Below are 25,067 nucleotides of genomic sequence, written 5' to 3'. Positions count from 1 at the left end.
TTTTGAGTATTCAATCTGTTTGTTCTATTTTTTTTTAATACCTTATAATTAACAATCTTGATCCATCTCAGTTTTTTTGGAATCGTCCATCTCTTGTTGGCTTCACAGCGAACTCCGGCCATCGGACTGTCTGCAGCGCTCACGGAGCTGGAGATACGCCCGGCACCTGCCAGTCGACTTTCTCATGATCATTTTGGAAGTCAGCAAGTCACAGTCGGGCACTAAGCTGTTTTATTTTTGGCTCTGCCTTTCAAATTCCCCACAAAGCCCCGACAAAGCTTGTGTGAGCTGGCTCCTCAGCTCATCTGCCGAATAACACTCATAAGCTCTTCCTTTCCATGAAAGTACCTGTTGTACTCTGTATCAGAGTGAAATGACTTTTTTGGGTTCAGCGGACCTCTCCTGTTGCAATCTGCAACAACAGCGGCGAACGGCCGATTTTCATTCGTTTGTGAGGAGGCGTCCGGTGAAATCCCTCCGACCGGCCGTCGCCTCGCTGCCTTTTCATTCCCCCGTTTCTGCCCTCTTGACGTTCCCCTCCAGCAAATTTCCCTGTCAGATACCGAAACGTTGCAGCATAACTTTACTCCTTTCCAGGTCAGCTGGGCGTCTCCTTTACCTTTAACCTCATAAAAGCTTTTCCTTCCTGCAGTAATCCCGACCTCTGACCTCTGACATGGTCCTCGTGCTTTTACCTGAGTTAACCTGTCACCTACTTCTCTCTTCTTTTTTTTTTGAAGTATATGAATTCTGCCGTCCACGAGATAACAGTTCTGCATTTGGCGCAATAGAAATACAACTGAATTGAACAGAATCCTGCGATGCACCTCACAAAGGAAGCACGTCTGAGTTCAAGTAGAAACAAGGCAACAATTCCAACGAAGTTGGCAATCTCAGCGAGTGGACCTGAAAATGACTGGTTGTGTTCACCTCAATGGTGTGTGATTGTCTGATGCATGCTGGGAAAGACACTCTTTTGTCTGCTTCGTCTTCACCTCCTCTTCAGCAGAGGTAGCAGTCTCTTCCTCTCCTCCTCCTCACGCTTCCTCTCGATTTTTTTCATCTTGTATTCCCACTTGGGGATCTGGAGGTGGTTCTGGTTTCTGCTCCGTTTGAGTTTCTCCGGGACGAAGCTCGGAGCGGGAGCCTTGCAGAGCCTCACTTTTGGCACCACGAGCCCCGGCCGCACGCTGCTCCTCCTCAGCATATTGAGCGGCAGGAGGCTGGCCCGCCGGATCGCCACCGTGGACGCCGCCGCCATGTCGCTGAGCAGCTGGGGCTGCAGACTGGCCCTCCGGTCCCTCGTCTTTGGGATGAGGAGAACCCGCGAGTTCTGGAAGAGTCTCTTGTAGTTGTTCAGCCTGTCCGGGCCCAGGAGCTTCAGCTGAGCCACCCGCTGCCTCCTCAAGATCTCCTGGACGGCGTGGCGACGCTTCCCGATGCAGGGCGGGCTGCCGGGGCTCACCGTGCGGCACGCCGTGGCGATGATGGGGCTGGAGATGCTGGTGGTGATCCGAACCATGTGCTCCAGAACGCCGTCGTCCAGAGGGTTGACCTTGTTTTTGATGTAGAAGTTGTAGGGGCAGCAGGACAGGAAGTTGATCAGACGCCTCCAGCAGCTGGTTGGTTTTTGGGCCTCTGCCACCAGCTCCTGGAACAGACCATACCTTGTTAGAAATTTAGCTTTTTGCAAATGCTCTGACTCTAATTCTCCATGTACACAGTGGAAACGGAACTTTTCTTAAACGATGCCTCTGCGCACGTAGTGAACAGATGTTGATGCTGCGAGTAGATGGACAATAAGAACAATAGCGTCCTCCAGACTGTCATGACTCCCCGTCCATATTCTCCTGGGACTCTGTTGCTTCATAGTTGAGAATCGCTCATAAATAGCAGTCCAACTTGGAAGTCTGTCCATACGAGCGTCTGCTTTCACCATTGCTCATGTCTCATCATAAAAACAAACAACACCACCTACTAGTGTCCCAACATGAAATCTGCATATTTTTTCAGTAATTCTTCCATTTTGAGGTCAATTGATTTTTTTTCTTCTTCTAAATGTTGCTGTGCGAACACAAAACTTTTCTGAAACAGAAATACAACAACGATGCACCACTCCGGGCCACCATAGTATCCAGAGCCTTCTCCCTTAATAATGGACACATGCAACTTTTGTATACCTTTGATATAGCTGAAATATCTAGCCCCTAATATTTTTATTTTCAATTTTCGCTGCCCACAAAGAACCACAAGCGAACTCTTTAGCTGCTAAGCTAACAAAACTTGCAATAGTTGGTAAACACCCAGAAAGGTTAGCATCGTCATAGTATTGTGCATCAAATATAAGACTCTTATTTTATGGCTGTGAGGCTTAAAATCAGTCAATTTGTCAGTAGGCTATGTAATTTTGCTGTGATTGTGAATGGAGCCTTGAATAACGTCACTTTGAATGTGATAAACACGACTGGAACTGACCTCAGGTCAGTGATTCAGCACGGAGAAAACCTTTGCTTTCCTTTGAGTGCTTCACAACCGATCAAAAGACTTCATACAATCAATACACTGTATGGATTTTATATTTGAACTTTTTAAACCTGGTCAAGAAGAGTGACGCCGAGATTCACAAGTAGTCCTGAATCTAGAGACACTGTTTCACCTTTCGATTCTGCTTAAATAACAAAAGCACAACTGAAATCCTTCAGAGGCTGGGATGATCATTAATGGACATCATAAGTTAAAAAGTCAATATGATCTGTTTGCACAGTCCGGATTTGGAAACCACAAGTATTTATTCAGTGAGAATTTCAAAAGTAGCATTTGATTTCTTACAGCCAGCAGTTGAAAGTTGTGTTTTAGTCAAATATAGTGTACTTTTGCAGGGTTTCTTTTCCCTAAACTATGGATAAATAATTGATTTTTTTGCATAAAAGAAATAGTGCTCATTTCAATAGTGCCACTTTAAACACCCTGAATCATGCCTGGAGGTTATTTTTGAATAAATTGATGAAATCTTTTTAATATACGTGATGCAGCATGTCAGCAGTGGGACTGACGCCTGGATGAGTGCATTGACCTCCAGCATGGGCCACTCCAGGGAGAAGGTGTCACAAAACTGCTCGGCACAGGGCTTGGACATCAGCCTGTGCATGAGGTTGGCCGTCTCGTATCGACCGGTGAAGAGAGCCCACTCCCTGGACGTCATCCTGCGGCCGTAGTCCCGCGCCTGGATGTCGCTTCCTGGAAACAGAGTGACGCTGTTCGCTTTATATCCAGTTTCTGAGACATGTCATTCTTTGAATGAATTTATTTGAAAGCTCGTACCTGCCAGCATGAGCGCTCTGACGCACTCGGCCCGGCCCTGCATGGCCGCCTTCATCAACGCCGTGAAGCCGTGACAGTTTCTCCTCTCTATGTCCAAACCGGGGAAGTAGTTGAGCAGATAGTTGGAGATCATCAGGTGACCTGCAGATCAGAGAAAACATGAGGCACGGGCTGCTGTTCCAACTAAACCATGTTTTTGTTTTTTTTTAAATCTGTGCTTTATCCAGTTGGAGGGCGCTGGAGGAACACAGTGAGACAAGCAAACACACTCTCACCTACAAGCAATTTATTGTCACTAATCAATAGTCGTGCACTTTTATTTTGGACTGTTGAATGAATGCCACACAACTCAAGCATGAATGCTTCATAATCTTTTTTACTTGCAGACATTTAGCAATGACTAAATCTGGTAATAAAACAAATATTTATGAAAATTTGGGCTGCACAGACTGATCACAGACTGATCATGAAATCAACATGTGTGTGATATTTAGTGCAAAAGACTGATTTGCTATAAATGTAGTTTCAACACACTGCGCACTCATGATCTCCAAATTCCACATTACTGCTGTGGTTCATGTTTGGTTTCTTGTGTTATTTTGATATTTTGACTCTGTCTCTGGTTTCAGACTCCTTGACTCCGCCCCTCCTCGTGTCTGATCGCTGCTCCTTGTCCTGATGTGTGTCACCTGTTCTCGAGTGTGTGATTGTCTTCACCTGTTGGCTGTGGTTTATATTTGAGCATCTTGTGTGTGTGTGTTCTGCTGGTTGGCCTGTCTGTGTTTCTGTGTGGGTCGTTCTCTTGTGTCCTGTGTTCAAGCGCCTCGATTAATTATTGCCTGTGATCTTGAGGACTTTGTTATTTTGATGATTTGGATTTTTGGGTTTTTCATGTTGGGAATAAAGGCTGTCTGACATCCTGTCCTCCTATGAGCCAGATGCAACAATTACAATATGAAAAAAGTGCAATTATTCACAAAAAATGTGTGATTAAGTAATAATGAAAAATGTTATTGAGTGTTCTTCCCAATCAGACTCGGATTGTTCAGCGAGCTTCTTCAGTCTGTGCTGGCCCGAGCGCTCTTCTCTGCTGTGGCGTTTTGTGTGGCAGCATTAAGACGAGTGAGGCCAAGAAGCTCATTAGCTTGTCAGGAAAGCTCAGTGTGATGGGACTGAGCCCGGACAGTCTGGAGACAGTGACCTGGGCTGAGAGCAGGACGAAGAACAGAATCTGGTCAAAGTTGGATTCCCACCTCTTTCATGGTGAACTGAGGTTAGCGTGCTGCTCATTCAGCCTGCAGATCATCTTACTTTCACTATTGGTTGTTTGATTTATATAAGAGAGTCTTAAATTCCTTTTTATTCTCTCATTTATCATTTTACTGATGGCTACTCAGTCACAATTCCCCCAATTTAGCGTTAACATAGTCTGAAATATGACTGAACTCCAGTCAGTTTCTGAGCCATTAAACTGTTTTCGCATTAAGAACAAAGCGCTGTTGTCTGCATTCATGCTCAGATTTATTGATATTTTGTGATTCAATGTGCTCTGTCACTTATTGCAGATATTATGGGCTGCTGTTGGGAATTTTATAACACACTGCATTAAATAATATAGCGCAAACGGCTGCTGGCAGCGCTCAGTTCCACATTGTGGCTTTACTTTTCCAGCACAGCCTATTGAACTTTCACAACCTAAATGTTAAGTGATTTATTAAATCCACGATTTTATGGTCTCCTTGAACTCCTTGAAGTTCACAGCTGGAATCCAACGGGGGAGATTTAGAGAGAAACAGAAGTGCGGCCGACTGAAAACAGGAAGACGCTGCTCGACGACGAAACTTGAACTCAGACTTCCAGAAGTGTGTTTAGATGGCCTCGACCTTCAGCGGCCGGTGTTTGGGGAAATCTTGTCCGACTGCGCTTTGTGCCGCGGCGCTACACACACTCAGCCTCGGCCATTTGTTTCTCCCCCCCCCCGCCCCCCGAGGTGTTGCCGAGTATTTTCTCGTGAAAGGGGGGATCGATACTTCTTTTAATGAAGCAGAAAATGAAGAGCAGTCTGCAGCTATTCATCACAGACCTCAGTGAGCCATTCATCATCGTTAGCAGATGAGACGCCGGGGCGCCACGCCTGATGCATGTGGCTGCATCGCTATGAAATTACTTATGACGATACTTTCTAATGCCGGCAAATAACAGTGATTCTTGCAGTCGGAGGCACCGGACCTCAGAGTCTGCCATGTGCTTTAATTTGGACCCATTATAAAAGTCTGTGGCTCACGTCAGCGCAATGAAATTTCTTTCACTATAAATGATGTAATGAAACCAGTAAGAAGGCCGAGACTGATTGAATATTTGCATTGGTAATGAATAGAAATCGACTAATGGGTCTATTAATACATATAATTCTGTACGGATTAATGAATGTAACGGTGGTGTGGAGGGGGTCGCCGCAGGAGCCAAAACACTCGACTCCTCTGTGCCCGTTGTGGAATAACTCAAACGCTCCAGAGACGTTCTGTCGTTGTTTTGTTTGTAACGACGGGCTATCTGTGAGAGGACTGATGGAAACAGGATGATTGTGACGTCTGTTTACCTGCTTGTGCTGCGGTGATGAGAGCCGTGTTGCCCTCGTTGTCCTGCCAGTTAACGTCCAGGTATGGGCACTGAGACAGGGCGATGACCACGTCCACGTAGCCGTGGTAACACGCCACAATGAGGCCCGACTGCAACACAAACGGAAAATTGTTTTTATCATGTGTTCATAACACTACAATTATTGCTCTAACTTAAAGTTTATCTTTATGTTATTTGCTTTACATTTTAAAAAATTCATTGAGATTCTTTAAATTTGTCCCAAATAACCGAGTCGTTGTGTTTCGCCACCTAATTACAAATGAAATGGAAGCTTTATTTTCTTGTGTGCAACACGCAGACAGACACTTTAATGGAGCGTTAACTCAGGCTAAGCAGGTATTTCCAGCGGTCACCCTGCCAGGCACTTTACTGCTCGCTCATGGCCTGACTGGCTTTTATTTCAAATGGGGAATTGCTGTGAAACAAAAGTTGTTTAAAGTCAGGGTCATTTTATATTTTTTTACCCAAAAACAAGCAAGCAACAGGTTCGTAAAGGGGTCATCAGGGGACAGCAAATCAGCACATATATATATATATATATATATATATATATATATATATATATATATATATATAATATATTTTCCATTTTATGAAGTGTTGACTGGCAGCAAGTCTCAGACAAGATATGAACAAGACAGAGGTTACTGCTGCAATCTGAGAGCAAATTTTATCTTAACGTAAATGAATTAGTATGAATGAATAATTGAGCAACACTGTATGCGATATCTGCACCAGTGGTCTCTCCGGTCATCGGACTCTGGAACAGCCCTGCTCTGTCAGTTCCAGGCCTGTGAGCAGACGGCGGTGTCTTTTACCCAATGTTGAGGTCAATGTCTTAGTGAGTCGTTTAAAAGCTGAGCCCTGAGTGACAAGCTGCTTCCTGACACTTCCCCGTTCAGTTCACACTCTCTCCATCTGTCGCTGGAGGCTTTACCTGACGGTCCAGGACCTGCCTTCAAGGGCTGACCTTCAGTGACTGAACCAGGAACCGGGTCTGATGTGGCGTTTGATCACATTCTGAACGCTGTTTTAATTCCCCTTAGCGCTTCATTAATTCCACATGAAAGCGCTATTCTTTTAAATATATCAATGGATATCTCAACATTTAGTGAACTCTCTTGAAGCCCAAACTAAAAAACATCAGTGTAGATTAATTTTAGACTGATACATAATTAACTCTGGGTTTAATTTGGAATTTATAAAGACTGAACGTGTATAAGAGTTGTAATACATTTGACGGAGCATACTTCCATATAACAGACAACGCTCATGACGCAAATCTTCAGACAAATTATACGACAAGAAAATAAGCATGAGGTGCAAAGCTAATAGATTTAAAAGCACTGAAGCAGAATGGAGTTGAATAGGTTACACTACAGACTAGAAACTGAATCCGAAAGACAGAAGTGGCTCCAGTTGTGAAAAACATCTGTATTTAGGGTACAGTCCTTCACTCAGGCTTTGTGTTGCATCCCTGAATATGTTGAAGTGTGTCACCTTCATAATTTTTCAGTCTTAAGACTGTATTTCACGGTTTTGGACCTTCTCTCTTAAAGCCATGGACTGTAAGATTTAATTTTTGTACTAGATTATTTTTTTCATACATCACATAGTTTTGATACTGATGTCAGAAAAATGAATTCTAGCGCTATGACATAGAAATACAGTGCAGCCTGTTCACGATGTATTTTAAACAGCTGGCTGTGAATTATGACAGCAAAGAGCTATTGACAGTTATTCCAGAGCACTCATGTTAGAGAGTGGAAACTGTTTTGTTTTTTTTAAAACCGTGAACTGAGACACCTACTCTTCTGTTCCTGTCCGTCTCCTTCACTTCCTCTTCGGTCACCCCTTGCCTGATCATGATTTTGACGATGATGGCGTTGTTGTTGCAGCAGGCCTTGAAGAAGGAGATCGGCTCTGGGCTGTCGGGGCTCGGAGAGCGGTACAAGTCCGAGGTGACCGAACTGTCGAGCGGATAGAAGGAATCGTCCGAGGCGATGCTGCGGGTGTCCGAGCGGTCCGGCAGCGACTCGAAGTCCAACTCCTCGAACTCCTGGTAGATGTCATCCTCGTCTTCCCAGTAGTTTCTTGTGTAGTCGAGCTCGCTGTCCTCGTTACCGTCATCTTCTGATACCTCACACTCCTCCTCGTCCCCGTCGGCCTTAGTGACGGACATAGACGGCGTGTCCATAGCGGCTGTATTGTTTCTAAACTCGATCTCGCTGAGTCCAACTCCTCCTGCAACTCCATTCTTTTGAACTTTTGAACCTTCAGGTTTTTGCTCGGTTAACACCATTTAAATCCTCCCCTGCCCGGTCGCACTTTCAAAAATCCTTGCGTGGTGCCAGGGCCACTCTAGGAGTACCTAGAGTTTATGTCTGCTGGCCACATTGTGTTTTCCAGGAGATTCAAGTCCGCCAGGCTCCCGACTTCCCAGCTTTTTGGGGGATTTCCCAAGAACAGGGTCACAGGGAAGGCATCCAGACTCGGCGTCAGTCCTCCGTCACTGCGGAATAATCCGCATGGGATGCCGTCGAGGGTTCCCCATAAATCCAGAAGATGTCATTCAAGATTTGACCACATGAGAAATCTTCCTCAATCGCTCTGAGTTTTTGTGATCAAAGTGACCTGAAAGAGGCTCCGAGAGCAAAGTTCTGCTCTGAAATGAGTCTGAAGTTTCCAGCAAGGTTCGGCAATATCCATGAGTTTCCTTGTTCCGCGTGATTCCTCGCAGCGTGTCCGACTGTCCCGTCGGTCACATTGTTCGATCATGGCCCCTGACACCCAACAAGAAACCTGGAGTGACCAAAAGTCCTGCGGAAAGTCGAGGCACAGGCGGCTGTCTCGATTTGAGAACGACAGCACTGAGAAACTAATCCCATGTTTCCCTGTGGAGGAACACCGGGCTTACTCCCATGATGACCGGCAATGGGATGAGCGGCAGGCTGTTGAACTGCGGCACGGTAATCCTTTTAGACTCTCTGTCGAGCGCAGGGCCTTGTGGTGCGCTCCCCTCCCCAGTCACCCAACTGTTTGACTGTATTCCCGTTGGAATACAAGCAACTAGTGAAATGACTGAAAACAGGGACAAAGCAGATGGTGTAACGTTTGAAAATGTTGTCTTTTAAATCCAATTTGTACTTTCTAAAAGACGAACCAAAGTATTGCTTCATTCAATAAACAGGAAAATATCAATTCCAGTGTTTGGACCTGATTTTATTTACTCTCCTTGTTGTGAGCAACATTTCTGGAACATTTCCATTTCCGTTCATAATTCGACGCTGTTAAGGCAACTCGTGAAGCGGTCCCACCCCATCTTCTCCTGCACCTAATGTGGCCACTGTAAATTGGATTTGTTCGCCACATGACTTGATTTGAATACGGGATGCAGGGGAAGAGCTAAGATCACCCTAAGCTCGGCAGAGTTCAGAAATCTGACCCTTGTAAGCCACGTTTTGTCGAGCGCTCTTCTTTAAAGTCACCTTTATGAAGTTTAATCCCATCAAAATCCCTTTGCAGTAATAACTCACTCTGATCTAGCTGGAGATGTGAGTTTTTGTGACTTCAGTTGAAGTACATTTAGCGAGTGTCAAAAACATTCAACTCCTACTTGACAGGAAAACTAAAAAAAAAAATTCGACATTTGTATAGAAACCGCATGGCCTCAGTCTGCTTCCATACATGTGAAGGAACCAGAGAGCTGGGATGTAATCGTCGTTCACACGGTTACGATGTGTGTTTTCATGTCAGACGGTTTAGGATTAATTCCTGGAGTATTCGCTGAGCGCCTTGGGCGGGTCAGGTTTGCCAACATGAGGACACAGTTCACACTAAGCCAAGATGTTTTTGGGCGACACAGAAACAACCTGCAGCTGTTTAAACCCTTCTACTCCTGAAAAACATTAATCCTGTGTGAACAAACAATCTTAACTGATACTTTGAAGGAGGAGAAATAATGATCCCCTCCTCCTCTGCAAGGTAGAAATCTGAGCCAGTGAAAATATAGATCCTCCACTTCTTTCATGCCTGAAGTCAGGTTTTAGTCAGGAGAAAAAGAAACTTTTTTTTTTTGACACACAACTAATCTCTGCAGAGCTCCTTAAGGAGGGAATAACCACAGGCGCTTACACTCCGTGATTGAATCGCCATGAAAAACTTGGTCTCATTGTATCTGTTAAAAATGACACGGAGGTCGGGAAAGAAAAAAAAAAAAATCAGATTTAGCTTGACAGGAGAAATCTTTTGCTTCAGCTGCATACGCTCCTAATCTGTACTTGGACTAACTGCTTAGTCTGTGCATTAGCAGGAAGGTAATTGGATTCAGCAGAAATAACCCTACATCCTGTTTCCTTAAGCTGCACTTTCCAACAGCAGCAGACATGATCCCAAATTAGAGCTGGCCCTGTTCGTGATGACTTGACACTGATTCACGTATTTGATGTGGGTTTAAATAGCGACAACTTATGTGAAGCGTTTGTAGTTCATTGCCACTGCTTTTTTTACTTGCTTACAGATTTCTGCCTCTGCTTTTGTCCTCATATTGCGGCGTTTTCTTCTAAAGCTCCCGCGGTGTGTTGCTCTCAGGGTCACTCTGCCTTTCAGATGAATTCATCTTCTTTTTACTTGCTTTCCTACTTTAAATTCGTTATTATTTTGTGGTAAAAGTCACTCATTTTGTGCTTTGCCGTCTGTGCTTCTTCTGTTTGCAGGGTCAGAGGTTGTTTGCATTCATTCAGTTAATATCCAGATGAATTGAATTTCACTATACATTCAACACATTTCTAAAATACAGTTAGCTCTTATATATTTGACGAATTTAATGTTTCATATCAAGGTTCATTCTGATCAGTCCACCTAAATGCTCAGAACCAGACTGTCCATTCATTTATCCATCAATCTACTGCAACGCCTTATCCAGCAAAAGGTTTGGTCATATATAAAGTTTTTGAAAAGCAATACAGCTTTTTTTTTTTTTTTAAACAGAAAAATGATTGTTGACACCTATATTTGTTTTTAATCATGATATCAAAACAGACCAAAAGGGTTCCTCACAGTGTGATTTCTTTTGCATTGAAGTGGGAGTGCTGTATATTTCAAAAAGAAACCGCGCTTCTGTGGAATCTATTTATTGTTTCATTTGAACAAACAGTGGCTACACCTTTAAAAGAGCAGAGTGTGACAATCTCGGTGTGTTTGCTGCATCATGTCGACAGTTTCATGACCAACTTTTTCCCTTTTGCGACAGAAAAACACAAATAAACTTCCGATACTCCCACTAACATCACACTTGCAAGATTAAATAAAAACTCCCACCACCGCAGTTTTAATATCTAAGCAAACAATCTAAGACGATAGAAGCATGGGCCTTGAATATATTTTCATAATAAAATATGTTAGTGTTCACTACCGCTATTGGCACATATAAAAATAGAAGGCATTTAGAAATCCAACACCAAAAACTGTTCATTTCGGTTCAAAGATACTAAAAGGTTGATTTTTTTATATCATCGTTCATATAATCTGAACTCTCACAGCAATCACATCAAACGGTAAAACGCTTTTTCTATTTTGAAGATGTAAAATAATGCAGAGTGAAAACAAACGCAGGCTGATGCAACATTAGCGTTAAGATGAAGGTCATCATGGTAAAACACAGCTATTTTCACTTAAACACAAATCCACCGGTGATGACTCCCTTTTCTGAAATGGCTTCAGACGACAAAGTGCAAAACATTTGCATAAAAACACACGACTGTCCAGAAAAATAATAAAATAAAATAAAGGGGGGCAGAAACCTTTCAAACCTAAGGAATTGGTTGTGCTTTCTTTGGCTGATGTTTTAATTTTTCAACGTGGTTACACAAGAGAAATACTGGGAGAACAACACAAGGATGTTGATTTTTACATACAGAAATAATTAGAATGTGGTATTTTGAAAAGTTTGCTTTCTTTTCCTCACAGATGACATCAGTGCTTATATCTGTCCTTATATCTCCTCAGTTTTGGCACGCGGGATGAATTTTACTCAACAATGGAGCTCATTGAGGTGGTCAAAGGAATGCCACATTTCTAAGTAATTAATATATTTTACTAAAAAAAAAATTAAATCAAACGATTGAATATTACAAAGACACAGCACATGTAGTCTAGCTGCCAAGTAAAAATGACAATGAGGGTCAGGATCTGACTGAACACAGTGCGGCGTTGGGATATCTGTCAGGCATGAAGCTTTTCTTACAGATGAAAAGAGGGTTTAACTAAAACACACCTTAATGTATTACTTGTGTGATGGAGATTAATTCAAATAAAAGAAGCTTTGGTACAAAACTGTAAGTTAACACTAAGAAAATGTTTTTCTTCGTTATCGCCTGTGGATCCTGGTGTGAAAAAGAAAAAAAAAAAACACTTTTAAAACTCAGTTTTGTGAATCAATATCACATCTTAGGACAGAATGAAACGGCGTGTTTCACCCTTGACAACTGAGCATTTTCCAAAAACAAGAATCTCTGGGTGTACATCATCCTGATATCGTCACGTGTCAGACTGTGAACTGAACCGAGTGGCGACAAACTTCTCCTGAATTGAATCAACACAGATGGAAACGAGCGGGAAGATAACTTTGCTGACTCAATACTCGACTTGCAGTTTTCTGTTGTGTGAGCAGAAATGGAAAGACTTCACTGGTGCGTAGGAGTATTTAAACACTTGAATTTGCAGAAAGTGCTCTGCTGTGAGACCTCTCCTCTCCTGAAGGTGTGAAAATGTGTGAAGCTACACAGAAGCCCGGGATGCTACGATACAACCCAGACTATTGTTAAGATTCACAGGACACAAAACGGAAAAGTGTTCTGTAGACATTGACCAAAACAATGCCGCTCTTCTGCTCTTTTTTATATTTCTTTAGTAAAAGGGAATTATCAGGGGATTATCTGGAAATGAAAATCAATAAAATCTCACAGCTGAGGAAAAAGAGGACTGTCACATGGCTACATACGATGCCTAGTGGTGTTTATTTAAAAGGGTTATTTCACATCAGAATGGAGGGAAGGTAGGAGGAGTTAAGTGAGGTGAGGAGTGGATGTTTCAGAGCTCACAGCGGTCTGATATAAAGGAGGTATTGCATATACAAATCTTTCCATCTTATTCCTCCAACGTCCACATTAGCAGAAGAAGGAGGCTCAGATTCCGGTTTGCAATGTCTTCCATGAACTGGACCGATTTGTACAGGAGTCCATAGAGAAAAGGTCAAGCTGCTAAATTAAAGCAAAAATGAACATTAATTTTGATTGAATAAAGTTTTCTGTTCTTAAAATGAACTTTAAATACAATCTAACACCCCTTGTTCAAGGCGTCTTCGTCACCTACAGCTTCCATCTGATGAAGCCAGTAAAACCAGTAACAGGCCCACGGATATGGAAATATTTCCACACATGATTTAAAAAAAAAAAAAGAAAAAGACACTTAGTGCAACTCTGACAGTTTACAGCATTCCAAAACACACATTCAAAGGAAAACACATTCTAAGGTAAAATCTCACTTGACCTGTTTTCAATCCAAACACCTTTCTAAAAATAATAAGAAGTAATGAAGGTAAATGAAAAGGAAAACATCCAGCTGCACTGAAGAGGAAACACCTGGGCACAGTGTGGCTCTGCTGAGTTTCAGTCAGTTTCTGCAGGTTGGGAACAACCCTGTTCAGAAATGTTTTTTGTTTTCACCTTTCGGCGTCTCTGTGAGAGCAGCGGTCAGGAGTTTTCAGCTCGTGTCTGAAGTCGACAGCCAAGCAAGCAGAAAACAAAAAGGCTCGAGCAGCGGCGTTCAGTCTACGAGGAGGTGCTACAGATGCTCCTGCTGGAGGTTCGCTCGTAGTTCACCAGCTGCTGTCCGATCAGGTATCTGCGGGAGGAGGAGAAAACACAGATGAGGAACATTTTACAAGAGAATTCAGAGCATTTCATGGTTGCTGGGTTAAAAAGAAATCTTAAATGTTTGATCGCTCCTCGCTCTTCAGTTCACTGCGGCCTGCTTTGCTCTTTATGCTGCTCCTCATATTCAAAGCTCGCTGCATGGAATACAAACGAGCACAGATCTTCCTCCTAAGAATCTGCTTTTTAATCTGCTTGACAAGAACTGAGCCATATTTATAACCGCACAGCCACAAATAATGTCTGAGATCCCTTTGATGAGAAATACTCCGGCACAAGTTACCTTGTTTATGGCCGCCTTATCCAGGAGAGATTGATAGTTACAGAACAAATAAAGCGCGGGTGTGTTGTTTACACACCGTGTAAATGTCTCTGCATGGAGGCAGACTGACTGTGTACACTGTGAAGAGGGAGGATGCTTATAACGCGGCGTCTGAGTCACCGAATCAATCATGATGAATGAAATCTGCTTCCAACGCTAATCTCGCTGAGACGGTAACGGCTAACAGAGCCGAGCCGCCGGAGGAATGCAGAAGCAGTTTGGATGGAACCGGAACCCCATTTTTAGTTCATCATTAGCTACTTAATGGAGACTTCTTGAATCACGTGGTCGATCAAACCGAAATAGCCCCATCTCCAATCTCATACTGTTTAGAAAAAAAAAAAAAAGATTCACTGTGTACCATCTGTGAAGGAAATAACTGAAAACGGGGGGAATATGCTCCCGGAAACACCGTCTAGACATTATAATGCTCCAAGTTGAGACGATAATCATCTATGAATAATAGAAAAACTGACTTGCATTACTGCACAACCTATTCACAGCCAGTCTACTGACTTGTCATTTTTGATGTCTTCATAGAAGCGTCTGAACTGTCGTATCTGGAAGTACATGACAGCCAACAGTATCACCACCAGCATCATGAAGGGATAGATTTTTCTTTCCACCAGCGTCTGTATCTCCGGCTCCACTCCTGCAAAGAGAGGATTCGAAGCTTCAATAAAATAATGGAACAGAAGTTAGTCCTTGTTTCATAAATGAACAATATGATAAAATAAACTCCACAGTGAAGCGATCATTCAGACTTACCCAGCAGAGGAACGAGCCCCTTGGCGATGGCGTAGGGAACGCAGAGCGAGGGCAGCAGGACAGAGAGCAGTGGAGCAGCCAGCCTTCGCAGGATGAAGTGGAGGTCGATATTTCTAATACCGTTAGCGTACACCTGCAGGAGAGCGTGACGCCGGTGGTTTACTTCTAGTGTCAGTTCAAACTTTTCGGTCCTGAACGTCCCTGAAAAACCCCCCAAACGAATTATCCGGACCACGATTCTTCACCAGGCTGGGGTTATTTTTTTTAAGTTTCACCCCTTCTGCAGTGCACTTTAAAATTGCCGTTCCTTAAATGAAGCTCTGCAGTGACACTTGCCTGTTCAATGGCAGTTTTGAACCACCACTGAGGTCCCATCAGCACCATCACACCAAAGATCTTGGTGTGAAGCACGCCCAGAGCCCAGTCCTGCAACACAAGAAAACTCAAGTCAAGTAATATCGAAGCAGCAACAAAATGTTGCCTTCTTAGTGTAAAGGTGAGAAAATCCAGTATCCTAAAGGCTTCATGGGTAAGCACCTGCCAGAGGAAGAAGAGTGGCGTCTGGTTCAGGGGGACTCTGAGAGGAACGAAGATGACCAGCTCCAACAGCAAGCCCACCAGCAGAGGAACCACTCCCACCAGCAGCACAGCGACGACCGCGGTCTTCACTACCTATCCTCAGCAACAAACCAGACGCGTCGCCTCAGTTAACAAAAAAAAGGTTGGGAGCCGCTGGCTGGGACGACCACCGAGAGGTAAACGTTACCATGACTTCCCACTCGTGAAATTTGAACATGAGGCCGGAGCGTCCCAGCGGCATCCAGCAGACCAGCCCGGTGGTGCACCGAATGGCGATCCAGCAGACGTACAGGCCGCTGGCCGCCGTGTACATCTCATGAACTGTGGCGCTGCCCATCCAGAGCGAGATGAGCCAGCGACCCACGAACACTGTGAACGATGAAGTCGACGGTTAAGTGACGAGCTGGAGAGAGGAGCGCGGCCGTGACCGACTGACGACGGGTGGCGTTACCTGGCATCGTGATGCAGATGAAACTGGTGACGACGAGAGTCGCGCACAGAAAGATGATCAGCAAAACGATCTGCACGAAGAGGAGGATAAGCAGGCACAGCATTTACAAAATGACCAAGAGGTGATGAAAACCAACAGCCAGCGAGGAGGGCGGTCACCTTGAGGGGGAAGTTGGCGGGCCGCTGGTACGGCTGGAAGTTGAAGGGCTGATCCAGCTGCAGGACGGCCTGACGGATGATGTCCAGCCCCAGGACCGCCACGTGGCCGTCTTCATCGTCGTCGTCGTCGTCGTCCTCGTCCTCGTCGTCCGTGTCGTCCTCATCTTCGTCATTATCGTCGTCCTCCATGTTCTGGCCGCCCAGCAGGTACGAGTGAAGATCGCTGTCGGTGCGATTGGAGCAGTGTTGGGGTCTTGTGGCGTCTCGTGAGGTTTGACGCGTTAGAATCTGTCTGCGGCGCGACCGGAGCTTACAACATGTACGCAGCGGTGAACGTCCAGGCGTGGATGAGGTGTCTGACCCAGTGGCGAGTGTTTCCCTGCTCCAGTAATGCTGGCAGGACCACCTGAAGCAGCAGCAGCTCCAGCGACAGCTCGGTGACTGGGGAATCGCTGAGGAGAAGGCAAAACGAGCAAATTCACCATTTAAAAAAACACTCCTGCTTTTTTTTTCTGGATGCTTCCTAATTTAGTTATGCCTGAACACACAGAGTTATCTTCATTTCCTTAATAATGAATGTTAATGAGGTAATTTAGTGTACCTGTAAATGGTGACATTGTAGGGGAGGAAGGTCGGGAAGAGCGTTTTAACCATTCTAACGGGAAGCCAAAGCATCAGCAAGACCTGGGAGCCAAAAAACACCTGGAAACACACACACACACAAAATGGGCCTCATCATTCCTGAGGACACAGTATGACATTGACAGAGCTTCACTCTTTGTTAAAAGAAAAAGCAGACTGAATTACATGTCGGGGAAATGTAAGCACGACATGCAAACTGAAGGACTCGGCAGAACTGCGAGACGAAAATATCAATAAAACACTTAATCATAATGTAAACAATACACACTGTTCAATATGGAGTCATCATCTGACAACACTGAGGTGCTTTAATCAAACTGAAGGCAGACGATATAATGACATGTTGAGAGTTACAAGGTCACTGAAAATCACCCGGACAGTGAAAACTGCAGTACACGGCCCGAATCTCCATTTTAAACACCTCTGATTTGCAGCCACTTCAGCAGAGCAGCACCGCCGAAAGATAAACACTGCCTGTGTGTGTGTGTGTGTGTGTGTGTGTGTGTGTGTGTGTGTGTGTCTTTTCAACTATCAGCCAGTCTATTTGCTTTCTTCTCAAAGGTCAGAAATGCGAATAACTTGACCGCGAGAATTGTTCTCGAGAGGAGTCATTATCCTCTCAACCTAAATGAATAAAAATCTCACACCAGGAGCACCAAAGGAAATAAATATCAAACTTTTCTAGTCGCACCAAGAGGGTTGAATTAAGACTGGGTTTTTGGTTTAGGTAGGATAAGCAATGGAGGAGGTTAGTTAAAGGTTAGGATAAATGCAACAAATAATGTAAACCGATGCAAATGTTTTCTTAGGCCACAATAATCCGGACATCAATCTTTTATTCGGTAGCAATCTTGCTTCTAGAGAAGTTTTCTCCTCTCTGCATCTGTATTCCTCTGTGCATTCATAACCTTTGCTAATAATTCTCTAATGTGTTTCCACATCTGCATTTTCACAGTAAAACACGGCACTGTCAGAAACGCTGGGAGAACTTGTTCAACGCTGCTTGTCAGCGTTACACCACATTAGCAGCCTTGTAAATGTGCTGCGTCCTCATAAAAACACGCCTGCGGCAGTACGAACCTTTGTGATAATTTCATAAGTTGACAAGTGTCCTGACAGTAAAGTCAACAACGGCAAGTAATGCTGGCATTAAAAGCTAATACTATTCCCGTCTGGCTCGGACAGCTTTCAGCAGCTCATATTGCTCTTTTTTTATTTATTTTTGTGGTGCTGAAAATCTTCTTCTCATGCATTTTGTTTGCAGTGACTGCAATAAAGGGTTTTTTTTCCCCTGAAAAAATAAGAGCCTTATCTCTATTTTCAAAATAATTTTTGACTACTTGAATTTAGAATCAACAATATGCGAGTACAAAAAAATGAAAAAAAAAGTCCATCTTCCAAGGACAGGTTCAGCTTTATGAACCCCAGAAATCTAAGATTTTTGACACCAGATCCTGTGATGAGAAGCCGCATTTCTTTTAAGATCATCAGGTCACTTAAAAATGTGTCAAAGCCTTTAAAAAAAAAAAATAAAAAAAATAATGGTAAATCTTCAAAGAAGAAGGTCTTTATTGGGGTGTTTATATCTGCAATATTTACCGCTGAAGCTTCTTAAATAAGCTTCAAATCGACAAAGATGAATTCTGCAAATCTACACGATGTCTTGAAGTTGATTTGAAAAGCCGTACTTGTATTGAGTAAATGCACATCTCGGTGTTGTCGTATCACAGAACCGGCGAATGTGCGACTCACAACAGAGAGTGTAAACCTCCACAGGTGTCGGTGCATCGGGCAGTGGATCATCTCCTGGACCAGGTTGAAGTCGGGATCACTGACGTTCCTCAGAAACCAGAGGACGCCTGGTCGAAGTACCTGCACACAAACACACGCCAGTTCTGACAATGCAGTCCGATAGTTACATAATAAGCATGGCTGGCGGCAGTTTCTGCCTACCTGTCTCAGTAGGAGGATGAAAGAGGTGAAATAGAAAACATAGACGACGCCGACCAGCCAGTGCAGACCCAGGTTTGTTCCAGGAGAAGCATCAAAGCTCAGCTTCCGGTTACTGAGCGTGGCATTGAACATGTCCTGCAATACATGATTCCTGATGCTTATAAATGTCAGAGGCCAAACCAGAAAACGTAAGTCATTCCCATCAGAGGAGCACTGAAGGGCTTTTTCCACAAAGTATTATCATCATGACTTCTTTCTTTCAGAGAAGCCATTTAGAGTATTGTTGTGGTACGCGTCTCCCTTACCAGCGAACAAATGTCGAGCCACCAGCCACAAATCAGAGGGAACAAGCCTAACTCCATGAAAACCAGCAGGGACACCTGGACAAAGAACACACACTCGTTAAACACTCAAGCTTCTTTTTTATTTTTTAATGCTATCATAACTTTGTTATTTTTAAGAGAAACTCTGGTCAGTTCGATAAACACACACATGACTCGGAATACCTCGGCTGCTGCATTGCTGTAACTCACCTTGATGACAATATAGCAGACGCCCAGGAACCAGCGGGAACGCTGAAACTTCACCAGAGAAGCCAGCGACTGATTGAGACACACTTAAGGACCCATGTAAAACAGGAACGCTCTCGCTTGACTCAACACGGAATACAAATAACTTCACAATAATATATGCCTTTTTCTCATATGTGTAAGCATCGATGCTAATAACTAACAGTGCTAATAGCTTAAGGCTACACTTCATTTCCATGAATAACTACACACCAGCTGTGTGCAACTCGCCGTTACATGAATGAATTAAGCAGGAGGTCGAGGATACGTGGCAGGTAATGAGAGCTCCAGCGAGGACGACGTATCCAAGCAGTGTGGTGATGAGGCCGTCAAAGTGCGTCGGTTTGAGCTGCAGCCAAACACAGCATCATCGTGATTATCATCATCATCATCAAAGACGTCCCATTAATGCAGAACAAACTCTAATATTATTCAGGGTTTCCCCCAGTGTGTTGCGGGTCGGGCAGCCTGCCAGGCCTTAGTTAACCCCCTGCCTGGCTTATGCATCATGCATATTATTCAGATGAATGTCGGAGCTATGTTTTAGCCCTGCAGCGGGTCTGATCATTGAGAGGCGGATATAATGGTCGGACAGCTCAGCAGTGACATCTGTTGCCAACAGTTGTGACTCCAGCTGCTGATCAATGAAGCACAGCTGGTGACAAACAATAAGAGATGAGTGGCAAGTACAGATCTATGACCAAGGTTTATCCATGGTAAGGAAAAATAATATCTCAATGTCGATATAAGTTCTTTCTAAGAAACATTCCTCTACTTTTCAATCAAGTTTCAGCCTCGTGAGCAGGTCTTGGAAAAAACAAGTTCACTGTATGACAATAGGAGGAAAAATTCATCGGTCAACGATCGATCAAAATTACATCGTTGGTTGGCTCAATTTTGTGACTTCCTGTCCGAGCATACATCGCTCTGCCAAGCGCACTGAATGTCTTTATATCCGACTGAAAATGGTAATATGAAAAGACATTTTCGGGATTTAGATGCATTGTGTCAGTTAATGGCAACTAATGCAGCAGGTAATTACATTTCAAGTAGACAGAAACAACGTCATCCAGTGAAATACGAGGACTGGTAGAAATTGGCTGAAGACGCGGGGAATCAATTAACTACACTCTTACGATTGCTGTTCTGGCTGCTGACACAACAAACACTTGGTCAACTTTGTGGAGGAAACTTTAATGTCGTGGATTTCACCCTCACAAGCACTTACGTAGTCTTCGAGGCCGAGTCCAACCACTGAAAAATGGCCGATGTGATACGGGCAGAACGCTGGGGGAAGATTAAGACGTCATGTTAGGAGAGAGATGGTGATAGAAAAACAAAGGCTTACTCATCACAGCTTCAGAGACTCTCAAAGGTCACAAGTGCAAATCAATGCGCTGCAGGGTTGACTTACCAAAGACCAGGATGAAGAGCGTGTTGAAGGACACCACCCAGAAGACGTGCTCCTGGAGAACACGGACGAGATCAGTCAAGATCAAACAGCTTCTGCGGCACGGCTGAATTCAGGTACGGACTGACTTGAATTGGAGTAGTTAGTTTCCAACATAAAGGTGAAGAACATTTATAAGTATGTCGGAAAATGTTGAAATCTTACCAAGAAATCTAGAGATCCATCAAGCCCGAGCATCTGCGGCACATAATTCAATGTCACGTATTGATTACTTATCATAAATATATGAGAATTTATTTCACAATACAAAACTTATGTCAGTGTTAAAAAGAACATGTTTCATTACTAATTGCAGAAGTACAGCATCTAGAAACAGGGGGACTTTTTTCCTCCTATGTAGGCTCAAACTTAACCTGCCAACCACTCGCTGTCGCCCACACTTTGCTTTTTTAGTCACTAGAACAGTACTAAACCCTTTTATGAATCAGGACCGACACGTTTAAAAATGAAATCACAATAAAGCTTCTCACCCGTTCCCAAGTCAGTTCATCTGCCGCATGCTCCCACTCAAACACATTCCAGATTAGATCTGCCTCAAAAGAAATCACACACAGGAGAAAAGTAAGAGGAACTGTACGGAAAAGTATTAAAAAAAAGTGTAGTCTTTTAGCAGTGTACAAACAAACCTAATTCTCGACGTTCATTGCACAGGCCTATAAACCACACAGACCAGCCACACATACACCACTTTAATTTGAAAATTAATAAAGATGCTGTATCATATGCATCCGCTTTGACTTGTAAAATGTAATGTGGTTCTCCCTAAAATCAGATTTAGTGACACTACTACTTACATTCGAGATAAGCAATTCCCAGGAACTTGATGAAAAGGGGATGCTGCTCTCCCAAGAGTTTCAATGGCATTCTCTGACAAATACAATTGTTTTTACCTACAAGCGGCCAACGATCAGTCTCTGACATTTTGACCTCTTCTCCGAGTGTGTTTATGTGTGTGTGACGTGCATCCATCCATCTTCAAGTACGCTTTGCATCCAGAGAAAAGCCACGCGTGCACAGGGAGAACAGGGAGTGTTTTGAAGCTCACTAACCATGCATTCTGAGATAAACGTCAACGGCATCCTCTTCCCTTTCCTCCTCGTCCTCCTCTCCATTGTCGTCTTCCTCGTCGTTCAGTTCAGCTTCGAGTTGGTCGGCAGGCGCCTGCTGTTCGTCAGGAGCAGCGTTCGCAGGATCCTGCTCACCTGCAGCAGCAGCAGCAGCAGCTTCGGCATCGACAGCGGCGTTGTCGCCCTGTAAAGCCACAAAATAATAATAGAAAAAGGCATATTAAACTTCATCAACAGTTAAACAGAGAGACTGTTTAATAAGTGACACTGCTTTCCTTATTTGGCCTTTCATCAAAGCCTTTATCGGATTTAGCAGTTACCAAAAATAGTTTTCTGTTCTGTGCCTTCAAATTAAAACCCACAACAGCAACTGCTTTGTCATTTATGAAGAACTCAGATTGTTGTTCTAGTGACGACACCAGAGAGCTGACATTAAGAGGCAGCCTCTGCTTTGCTCGTGTGGATATGCATGAAGGCAGACAAATGTCACTGCCAGCTTAGAAAAGTCTGTCCTGAGAGAAAATGTTGTCCTGACCACCCAAGTGATAACAAATGTGGCCATTGTTTTGTTTTTTCTTAATATATTTAGATTTTGTTTTTTTCATTCAGACATGGTTCTAAATGCAACAAACTGAACAGAATAAATCAAACAGCGGCCTGGAGTTGCCTCAAACTCCACTGGCTTTCTTTAATAGGACCCTGTCACTATGCCAGTGACCACAGAGGGCATTAAAGGTTGAGGCTGGGAGGCTTATTAACTCATTAACTGTTCAACTCCGTGCGCAGGTTAACTAAACAGAAGACAAAGCTGACCCTCAACATGACCTGAGCTCACCTCATTTGCTGGGGGTTGGTTCTGTTCCAACCAGTGGGGGGCGCCACCGTGGATGACCTGTTCTCTGAGCCACACCAGGCTGATGAAGCTGCACAGCGTGCACATGACGATAACACAGCCCTGGAGGCAGTCGATGAGCAGGTCCTGCCTGTGATGAAGACATGGAATATGTTTTAGTATTAGTACCATGAGATCTGCAATATATCGGAGTATGACAGTTTGAAAAAGATGGTCGTAAACGAAGAACACTTACGTTGAAAGCATATCTAATGGCAGAGTAAAGAGAGAGCTCACAGAGCCAGTAAATAAACACTTGTAGATTCGATCTGTTTGAGGGGAAAAAAAAAATATTGACAATTAATACCAGGAATAAAATACCGGTTAACCAGAACAAACAAAGCTGAACATTAAGCCACAACTTACATGCTGTGAGAGGGACCACACCTAACCAGGCAAACGCCACCAGTGTGTAATGGAGCCAGTATTTCAGCGCGGTCCCAATACTGATGACCAGCCCCACAAAAATATCTTGCACAGGCAAGCGAGGCGGCATGTCTGGAGAGTAGACTGAAGATGAGCAAAACACAGAGGTCAGACAGACAACTTTTCACAACAAATGAATGCAGTGTGAAGAAACTGAGCTGATTTACTAAAGAACAGGAAACTTACTTGGTGTGAATGCAAACCTGTGGCTGCATACTTCACAGTATTCTTTTCTGCTGTGTTTCAACCAGAGAAGCAAACTGTGGCAACAAAAGAACAAACTGTGAGTTTCATTATTTTATCTTATGGAAAACAATCTCTAAACTGTTCTACATTATAATCGAAGTGTTGCATGAGTCTTTGAAAACTACCCAACAGATTCTCTTCTTTTTTACGTTTTAAATCTCACTGTTATTTGTGTTTGCTGAGTATTTGTTCATGCTTTCAGTTAAATTTAGACATATCCATACCAAGTGGATCACAGACATACCATTCCTGATGGACAAACTTGATGGTGCCTGTGCAAACACAGGGGTGGTAGAGCGGCTTGTCCTGGCTCCCCTCTGACCGACACACCCGACAAATGTCCACTGTACAAAAAGCAGCCAACAAAATGAGTTAGTATATCCTCTGATCATCAGTCTGAAACATTAAGCGACTGCTAAATGATGTAATCCACATTTGGATTCCAAATAAGGATGCACTTTTTTAATGAACACAATCATAAATGAATAGTTCATGCAATTTTTGCTGCAGAAACTCATCAGGTTTATAACAGGATTGTAAAAGGAGGGTGTGCAAACATGAGTATATGTATAGAGTGAAAGAGAAAAAGACAGATACTTTTATTGCGTGGGAGCTGGTAGAAAAAATGGGATAAAGAGTTTGATACACGGAGATGGCATTGCTGTTATTTATACTTTTCTGTATCTTATTTATTGCGCGCAAAACATGAACTGAAGTTGTTTTGTGGGATCAAACATAATGAGTTGAAGTTGTTTCAAAATACCTAAACTGAGATAAGGAAACAGCTTGTGAGTTGTTGACAACGTCTGTCTGTGAGATGGCGCTTCTGAGCGATCCTAGTTATTGCGTTGTTTATTACACTGATTGTAAACATAATGAAATGTTGCATTCATTAACATTCCTCCCTTTCGCTTGGAAACTACGTGACTGCCTACTTTGCATGTCACTTTACTGAGCAGCAGTCATCCTCGGGGATTCCACAGTCTAATAACTTTGCGCGTATTGCTGTTTTTTGAGAAAGAAAACCCCAGTCAACTTCGGAAAGTGCCTTTGTTTACATAGCCACATGCTAACGGGCTCAGGCTAACCAGCCAGCGGGCTAGCTAACACCCCCAAGATTCCCCAAAATCTGGCCAGTCTTTGTCAGGGTTTAACAAAACGCGGAATTTGTCCGTACCGTTACACCGACTCGTAAATCGGGCAATAAACGCTGTGATGTTGACGCGTGTTGTTTGACCGTTGTAAAAGTGAGATTGCAGCGATAGCTACCATCATCAGAGGTGTCCATCTTGACGGGCTCCCCCGCAGTCCGCCGAGCCCACCGGTTCAGAAGCGGCGACCGTCCACTATCTGCATGTAGACATTGCAAACAGCACGGGCTGAACTTCTCCTAAGTGTGCGTTTTTCTCCTCAACTTGTAAAATGCTTTTGTTTTTTTTGTTCTTTTCTGGAAAAAAACCGTTCAGAAGTCTTACTTTATCTGCATGTGTTGAGGGCGTATGCAGAAGCGGCGACACGTGACTGTGCTGCGTTTCCACCGCTAGATGGCAGCACAGCGCAGCGAGCGAGCGTGACAACTGTTTACGTACACGCACGGAAGAACGTACACACGCGCTACACGCCGGACATAA

General features: G+C 43.7%; 2 protein-coding genes across 2 annotated transcripts; both read right to left on the bottom strand.

Annotated features, from left to right (window-relative positions):
* Positions 1-986: 986 nt before the first annotated feature.
* Positions 987-8,263, bottom strand: ankrd33bb (ankyrin repeat domain 33Bb). The gene is made up of 5 exons (XM_030115661.1): positions 7,772-8,263; positions 5,921-6,050; positions 3,322-3,462; positions 3,074-3,237; positions 987-1,651 (listed from the first exon to the last, which is right to left on the bottom strand). The coding sequence occupies exons 1-5, from the start codon at positions 8,261-8,263 to the stop codon at positions 992-994; spliced, it is 1,587 nt and encodes a 528-aa protein (XP_029971521.1). The 3' UTR covers positions 987-991.
* Positions 8,264-11,085: 2,822 nt separating this feature from the next.
* Positions 11,086-24,934, bottom strand: LOC115405896 (E3 ubiquitin-protein ligase MARCH6-like). Its single transcript, XM_030115660.1, has 26 exons — positions 24,706-24,934; positions 23,681-23,780; positions 23,377-23,450; positions 23,131-23,274; positions 22,961-23,033; positions 22,708-22,855; positions 21,855-22,056; positions 21,276-21,334; positions 20,950-20,982; positions 20,749-20,800; positions 20,563-20,621; positions 19,603-19,683; positions 19,299-19,367; positions 19,071-19,145; positions 18,766-18,900; positions 18,565-18,684; positions 16,772-16,872; positions 16,485-16,622; positions 16,171-16,393; positions 16,013-16,082; positions 15,749-15,930; positions 15,520-15,654; positions 15,319-15,408; positions 14,983-15,115; positions 14,731-14,866; positions 11,086-13,863 (listed from the first exon to the last, which is right to left on the bottom strand). Exons 1-26 carry the CDS (start codon positions 24,722-24,724, stop codon positions 13,791-13,793), a joined length of 2,724 nt encoding a protein of 907 aa, XP_029971520.1. The 5' UTR covers positions 24,725-24,934; the 3' UTR covers positions 11,086-13,790.
* Between the last annotated feature and the right edge of the window lie 133 nt (positions 24,935-25,067).

The sequence above is a fragment of the Salarias fasciatus genome, chromosome 18, assembly GCF_902148845.1.
Source record: "Salarias fasciatus chromosome 18, fSalaFa1.1, whole genome shotgun sequence".
Taxonomy (NCBI): domain Eukaryota; kingdom Metazoa; phylum Chordata; class Actinopteri; order Blenniiformes; family Blenniidae; genus Salarias; species Salarias fasciatus.
Note: the sequence above shows the minus strand (reverse complement) of the source record. Positions and strands in the feature narration are given on the sequence as shown.

Coding starts and splice junctions, on each gene's coding strand:
- LOC115405896 (XM_030115660.1), bottom strand. Junction 21,335..21,854: donor CGTTTATCTCAGAATGCATG/GTTAGTGAGCTT, acceptor CTTTTGAGGCAG/ATCTAATCTGGAATGTGTTT. Junction 19,368..19,602: donor GAGCTCTCATTACCTGCCAC/GTATCCTCGACC, acceptor TGTCTCAATCAG/TCGCTGGCTTCTCTGGTGAA.
- ankrd33bb (XM_030115661.1), bottom strand. CDS start 8,263: ATGGTGTTAACCGAGCAAAAACCTGAAGGTTCAAAAGTTCAAAAGAAT. Junction 3,238..3,321: donor CAGAGCGCTCATGCTGGCAG/GTACGAGCTTTC, acceptor CTCTGTTTCCAG/GAAGCGACATCCAGGCGCGG. Junction 1,652..3,073: donor TGGAGTGGCCCATGCTGGAG/GTCAATGCACTC, acceptor GGTCTGTTCCAG/GAGCTGGTGGCAGAGGCCCA.